This window comes from Mesoplodon densirostris, chromosome 16 (genome assembly GCF_025265405.1).
Source record: "Mesoplodon densirostris isolate mMesDen1 chromosome 16, mMesDen1 primary haplotype, whole genome shotgun sequence".
In the NCBI taxonomy this organism is placed as follows: Eukaryota; Metazoa; Chordata; class Mammalia; order Artiodactyla; family Ziphiidae; genus Mesoplodon; species Mesoplodon densirostris.
This window is the reverse complement of record NC_082676.1, coordinates 88514251-88521699: the sequence shown is the minus strand read 5'-3', so window position 1 is coordinate 88521699 and position 7449 is coordinate 88514251. Positions and strand designations below refer to the sequence as shown.

The 7449-nt window shown below is 60.9% G+C and overlaps 1 protein-coding gene across 1 annotated transcript in view; it reads left to right on the top strand.

The window, feature by feature from the left end:
- Positions 1-4606: 4606 nt before the first annotated feature.
- FAM20C (FAM20C golgi associated secretory pathway kinase) overlaps positions 4607-7449 on the top strand; it is a 38354-nt gene continuing 35511 nt past the window's right edge. Inside the window, exon 1 of the mRNA XM_060079521.1 lies at positions 4607-6242. Coding sequence (XP_059935504.1) covers positions 5632-6242 — 611 coding nt within the window. The 5' untranslated portion in view covers positions 4607-5631. The remainder of the gene's footprint in view (positions 6243-7449) is intronic.

Here is a 7449-nt window from a genome sequence, read left to right as displayed (position 1 = left end):
TGTAGACGATGCATGCATATGTATCTGTATATATGTATACGGTATATATACGTACATACTCCATGAACCATCTGTAGATTATATATGCTTATGTATCTGTATGTACATGTGTCTGTGTGCATACACACACATACACACACATACTCAGTGAACAGACTGTAGATTTTCTTCCTTTGGAATTTCTTGACAATTTTCCTTATAGTCAGTAGATGGTCAGTTTTTGGTGGCTATTCCATGTATGATAGAAAACAATACATTATGTATTTGAGTGATACAAAATGTGCAAAATAAAGTCAAGCTTTTTTATTGTTTAATTTGCTCATTTTTTTGGCTTCTTGATATGTCATTTTAAATTAGAACAAAGGGGCTCTATTTTCCAAAGACCCCTCAGGCTGCGGCTGTGGGGACGAGGACAGGAGGATGAATGGGCCAGAGCCGCAGCAGGAGGCACTCAGTGGGCTGGCTGGTGGGGCCGGTGGGGCCGGGTTCGGCCACAGGATGCTAACCCCACTGCGGCCGCCCCTCAGAGTCCCCCAAGCCCAGCGCAGATAACACTGGTCTTATTGTCCCCCTCTCCTATGGAGGCATCCCGCCTGCTAGTGGTCAGTGTAAATCCCTCTCTCCAGGCCCATTACCCCAACGGCCCCAAGTCCCAGGCAGGCAGGGGAGGGCAAGAATGTTTCCATGTTTTCCAGTTCCCCCTGACAAGGGTTAAAACCCCAAACCCCGTGACACCTGGGCACACGTGGATGCCCGCACCCCCCCACACACCCCCACACCCCCACGCCCCGCCCAGTGCCCAGAGACAAGCCTTCTCCACCAGCCCAGCTAGCCCAGCCCCCAGCTCCCAGAATAGCCTGCGGCCAGGGCTGGCCTGTGGTAAACAGCCCAGGAGCCTCCCTGGTGGGTCTGGGATGAGTCATCCTTAGGAAAACACAGGGGTGGGACTGGGACCTGAGCTGGTGGGCGGGTCCCTCCAGGTCTCCTTCCTCCACTCCAGGCTGGACACGGGCTGGCCGGGTACAGAGGGGCTGCAGTGGGGAAGGCAGCCTTGGTGTCCCAGAAGGAGGAGGCATGCCAACTTGCAGGCCATGCTGCTCCCCTTTCTACACCCCCAACTCAGGAAGGAGGGTCCTGGGCCCTCCTGGAATGTTCCCCAGCCCTGCAGGACAACTGTCACCCTGCAGCTGTCGGCCCACAGGTCCTGGGACAGTCCTCCCCCTCCCGCCCCAAACGCACGCTCTAACTTCACGGCCCAAGTCTCTTCCCAGCCTGTCCCAGATTTCCAGGTGCCACTTCACAGGTGACACTGGATTAGGCTCCAGTGCCGGTCCCACACCCTCACATGACACCCACAAGCGAGTGTGTGCACTTCTCCCCTTCTGCACAAAGGCAGCCACTGCCCTGTCCTCCCGTCTCCAGTCACCACCTGCAGCCTTTTCTGTTTGAAAAGATTAACAGAGCCCCCTGAGCCAGGCCCACTGGCGGCTCCCCACACCCTGGGGAGATTTTGGGTGGAAGGAGCACCTGGCATGTGGGGGAACCAGGGGCCCTAAACGGGTAAGAGGCAGGTGGCGTCTCCCCTGTGTCTGTCCCCAGGGACCTCATCTCTCTCTGCCTGGAGCACCCCTCCTCACAGGAACCGCCATTTGTCCTCTGGCCCAGTCCCAGCACATCCTGTGAGATGCACCCACTCCTGCGGCCCCAGTATCCTCCTCCTGCCCTTTCAGGGCAGCTGCTGAGCCTCGAGCCGGGGCCTCCAGTCGGATTCCCTTGGATAAGCCCAGGTGAGGTCATACAGTGGTTCCTGCCCAGGATCCTCAACAAACACAAGGCTCAGCATCCAGGTGACCCCACTCGGGACCAGGGCCGGTCCTGCCAAGGACTCCAGCCCCACAGGCCTCCAAGTTGCTTATTCCCTCCCATGCAGGTTTCTAGTCAAATGTCCTTTTCTCAGGGGCCGTCCCCATGTAAATAGCAGTCCCCTCACCCAGAATGTGCATTATTCCCTCTCTGTGGTACCAACTTTATTTTTCTACGTAATTCCTGGCACCACCTGACACATTTAACACTGGTTTATTGGAGCGCCAGCCTTTGGGAGGAAAAAGCTCCCAGTGCTACTCCTCAGTCTTGGATGAGGCCGCATTTAACCTCCTGGTGCCCTTCCTGGAGTAAGCCCACCTGTCCTGGCCTTTGCCCAGGGACAGTACAGCAGAGGCCTAAGGGAGCTTCGGACCCTGTGCATTTGCGTGCATGTGTGTGTACCTGTGTGTATGTCTCTGAGTGTGTGTGTGTATTTGTCTGTGGCTGTGCCTCTCTGTGTGTGCATGTGTATGTGTGCCTCTGTGCATGCTGTGTGTGTATGTGTATATTTCCTTGGATGAGTCCATTCAGCCAAATCAAATTACTTCTCAGAGCGAAATATAAGGAACCAGGCAGGACTCGGACCTCTTGTGGTGAGTGCTCTGTGTTCAAAGGCGTTTTCCACGTCACCGTCGCCTGTTGACACCCGACCCCAAGTTGGATGGTGGCTTGTGGTCCCTTTGACACACGCCCTACATCTGCCCAGGGCACGGGTGTGAACAAGGCACTGATCTTGGTGGAGCATGTGCATTTCAGGGGATACAAGCCATAAATGAGAACAGAAGACGGTACAGTGTCTTCAGACGGTGATGGTGCTGCTGGGAAAATAATTAGAGTGGCGGGATGAGAGGAAGTGGGGCGAAGCTAGTGAGACAATGATTTTCCAAGGTGATAGCTGAGATAAATCAAGAACTGTGCACGGGAGCCATCCAGTGGTAGGGTCCAAATAATATATGTCCCAAGAGAATGACGGGGGTGGGGGGAGAGGTAACCTAAGTGCACAGGGGGCCCCAGTGAGGCCCCCACTCTTAATGTCCATGGTCCATGGGATCTGCTCACCCCACATCCACCCTAAGGACACTGAACATGGGAGGCCTGGGAGGGTGGGCGGGGCGCTGGAGCCTATAGAACCCCAAGGCCAAGGGAGACAGTGGTGACCACAGACCTAAGCTCCTTCCTGCCTGGTTCCCCCTCCCCCAGATGGGGGTTGGTGCTTCTCAACCTCCATCTCAGTTTGCACAGCATCTCCTTGGCCTCTCTGAGTAAACCCGTCCAAAGTTACCTCTTCTGCACACAAATGGTGCTGTCAGTGTGAGAGGGAGGGAGGGAGGAGCTCCATCTCCAGGGGATGAAAATGCCCCCAAGTGCTCCATTTCCAGTCAAGTCCACCTTCACCCTCTGGTCCCCACCCACCCCCAGCCCTGGCCCCAACACATCCTCCAGATCCCGTTCCAGGAGGGCCCAGCCCTTCACTTACTTCAGATGGCCTCAGAAACATCTATTTCACTGACTTGCGGGGCTGGGACTCCCCTCCTTCACCCCAAGTATCTAATGGGCGCCTTCTGAATGTCAGGCACTGGGCCAGGCACTGAGATTCAATGGTGAGTCTCAGGGAAAATGGACCCTGAATCCATTCAAGAGAAAACTGCAGTCCTGAGAGGGCAGTACAGTGAGTCAATGGGAGACTAGGGCTCCCACCCCAGCGCTCCCACCAGAGACTGGCCTCCCCTCAGTCCTGACAGAGAGGCTTCGTCCTTGGAAACTTGCAGCCCCTGAAGGGCAGGGGACAGTGAGCCTGTGGTAGGTGTGTTTGTGACGTCTCCTTTGGCCAGGTTCACTTACCTTCCCAACTATGACTTTAGGCCGAAATGCACATTAGTATTCCCTACTGGGGGGCTTCCCTGGTGGCGCAGTGATTAAGAATCCGCCTGACACGTGTTCCAGCCCTGGTCCGGGAAGACCTCACATGCCACGGAGCAACTAAGCCCGTGAGCCACAACTACTGAAACACGTGCGCCTAGAGCCCGAACTTGGCAACAAGAGAAGCTACCGCAATGAGAAGCCCGTGCACCACAACAAAGAGTAGGCCCCGCTCTCCACAACTGGAGAAAGCCTGTGCGCAGCAACAAACACCTAACGCAGTCAAAAAGAAATAAATAAAATAAATAATTAAATAAAAAATATTCCCTATTGGGGGCTGGGGGTCCAGAAGTTGTGTGGGCACAGAAGTACCACGCCCCTGGCTGTAGGTGGCCAATTTTGCGCATCTGGCGAGGCCAACTGATACGCGCGCGCGCGCGCGCGCGCGCGCACACACACACAGTCCCGCCCAAAGCGAGGGAGGTGCCGCCTCCCGCACACACCGGGCACCTCTCTGTGCCAAGCGAATTCTAACTGGGGCACCGGCGCCGCCATAGTTAAGGCGCAGGCGTGGTCCCCTCGAGGTGGGATGGGGCCCCAGCGTGCAGGAGCCTCGCCCCGGTGCGGGCCTCCCCTCCGGGTTTGGGCCAACACCCCGCTCCTCTCCTCGTCTCCAGCGGTGGCGACCCTAACGCCCCCTCCTCCTCCCCTTCGGCGGCCGCCTGGGGCGCGGCACCCGCCCGAGGCGGGGGCGTGGGGCATAAGGTCGCCGCCCAGAGGGAGCTCATCCGGCGGCGCAGACGCCCAGCGCCTCCGGGGAGGGACTTGGCCTGGGTTCTGGCCCTCGGCTTATCCGGGAGGAGCCGAGAGGCTGCAGCTGGCGGCGGCCTGCCCCGGGCGGGCCGAGGTCCTGGGCGCGGCAGCCAGGCCGGGGAGCCCTTCTCGGCAGAACCCGCGGCGCGGGATCAGCGCCGTCTGCTTTCCTCTCTGTCTTCTCCGGGCAAACCGCGGGAAGAAAGCGCCCTCTCTTTAGCGGGCCGGGAGCTGCAGAGCATCGCGGGGCGCGGCCGAGGGGAGGAGAAAACAGAGGGAGCAGCGTAGGCCCGGGCTCGCGGGGCTGCGGCTCCACCAATCTGCGGGCGCTGACGCGGGGGGCGGCTCCGCGGCGCTCGGATATCTGACCGCCCGGGGAGAGGCTCGGCTGTGCGGGGGCCACGCTCCGGGGACGGCCGGTGCACCTGCCCGGGGACTTCGCCGGACGCTCCGTGCGCCCGCCCCCCCGTTCCCTTCCCCTCCTCGGTCCCCGCGGCCCTGCGCCCTCATTCCCCTCCAGGTCCCCGCCTGCGGGCCGCAGCGTGAGAGAACCGAGCCCTGCCCGAAGGAGCCGCCCCTTCTCCGCCCGGCCGGCCCGGCGCCTAGCGCGGCCCACGGAGCAGCGCAAGAGACTGCGCCGAGCCTCGGATCGGATTGCGCCGCGCGGTCGCCGCCACCCCCCACCCCCACCCCAGGCCGCCGCGCCTTGGCCGGGATGGGCCTAAGTGTCCGGCCCCTGCGCGCCTGATGAGCGCGGCCGCGGCCCCGGAGACCCAAGCGGGCCGCTACGTGCGCGGGGCCTCCCCGAGCTGCGCCCCCAGCTTCGCGGACGAGGGCCGCCGGTCCCGGCCGGCTGAGGGCGCGGCCGCTCCGGAGAGGCGAGAGGTAACGGCCCCGAAATGGCCCGGCGAGCGGGCGCTTTGGCGGTGGGCGCCGTACGCGTGGGACAGCCCCGGGACGAGTAGCTGGCCGACGCCAGATGGACCTTGATCCGCGCCGCGGCACCGCATTCGTGCCAAGCCAAGACTAGAAGGGCACGGGCGGAGCGCGCTCTGGGGGCGCCCGGAGTTCCAGGCCCCGCTCGCCCGCCGGGCCATGAAGATGATCCTGGTGCGCAGGTTCCGCGTGCTCATCCTGATGGCGTTCCTGGTGGCCTGCGCGCTGCACATCGTGCTGGATCTGCTGCCCAAGCTGGAGCGGAGCGGAGCGCAGCCCTCGGGGGAACCCGGCTGCTCCTGCGCGCAGCCCGCGGCCGAGGCGGCGGCACCCGGCTGGGCCCAGGCGCGCGGACGCCCGGGGGAGCCCCCGGCAGCAGCCTCCGCCGCCGGCGACGCGGGCTGGCCCAACAAGCACACACTGCGCATCCTGCAGGACTTCAGCTCCGACCCTTCCTCCAACCTCACGTCCCACTCGCTTGAGAAACTGCCACCCGCAGCCGAACCGGCTGAGGGCGCCTTGCCGGGACAGGATCCCGGCGCCCTGCGACCCTTAGACCCCGGTCACCGGCCGCTGCTCAGAGACCCCGGTCCGCGTGGACCCGTGCCGCCCCCCGGCCCGAGCGGGGACGGCTCCCTCCTGGCCAGGCTGTTCCAGCACCCGCTGTACCAGGCAGCCATCCCGCCGCTAACGGAGGACGACGTCCTCTTCAACGTGAACAGCGACATCAGGTTCAACCCCAGGGCGGCGGCAGCGGAGAACCCAGACTGGTGAGTGGGGCTGCGGCTGCTGAGGTGGGTGCTGGCAGGCCCGACACCCAAGGCAGCCATGCGCCCCTTGAGAATAAAGATCCACCCCAGAAAGTGTCCTTGCACATCCAAGGCGCTGTGTAAAGAGGCTCAGGGTCAGAAACTCGCAGAGGGCGTGGACCCCATGGCAGAGGCCCCAGGAAGGGGAGCTTTGTGGGGCGGGCAGCATGCAGGCTCTGGGCACTGCCTTTGTCTCCAGAATGACTGCCTCCCTGAGAAGGGCTGCTGGGTGCTTTGGGAGCTGTTTCCTGTGGCCACTGACCTGGAAGGCAGACACGGCAGGCAGGAGCCGGGAAGCTTGAGTTCTGCATTTACAGGAAAGCAGTGCTGGCCTGCAAGGCCCTGGTCACTGGCTCACAAAGGGACTCAGGCAGTGAGTGAAGGTGCTTCCTTGGGAAGCCGCTGCCTGCCAGTGCTTTTGGCAACACCGCTCTGGTGGACGTGTCGGGAAGGTCTGGAGAGGCCTCATGAGCCTTGTAAACCAGTCCCTGAGAAAAAATTATCAGAGGGGCATGCTGGCCCCCATGAGGCATAACCAAGGGGTTCTCCCCCGACCCAGGCTGCAACGGTGTGACAGCTTCCTAAGAGGCGAGTAGCATCCCCCGGGAGCATCTCTTTAAACTGTCCTGCTTTAAACCCCTCCCCCAAGGCCCTCCTCAGCCACACAGATCAAAATAAGCAGATGCTGCCGCCCTGGGTGGTGAAATATTAACCAACAGCAAGGCCAGGATAAATAAGTACCTGCAAAGGTTACACAGGCAACAGAGGGGAAAGGCCAGGTTTCCAAAACATCTCATAAAATCCCTTCTCCTTTGCAGTTGGACCAGACCCAGTGTTTTCTGTCTAAACACACCACGGTGTTTGGTGGCCTCTGAGCTTTGTCTGCTGGCCAGGTTCACGGAGATGCTCAGAAGTTTGAGAGGCAGAACAGTGTGCTAGGCCTGGGCCTCTTTGTAGGAGAGACAGAGCCCAGAGCCAGTGGTCAGGGATGGGGCCCTTGGGCAGCTTCTCGTAACCCATCGTGTCTACTGTGGGGCAGAACTTGGGGCTGAAAAGGCCTCACTTTCAGGTGAATTAGCGCTTAGACAAGTTCCGCTTTTCCCTCCAGCAGCAAACAGGGCCTGTCCTCCCCCAGACTGGCCCTTTGGCTCAAGAGACAAGGAGGGGC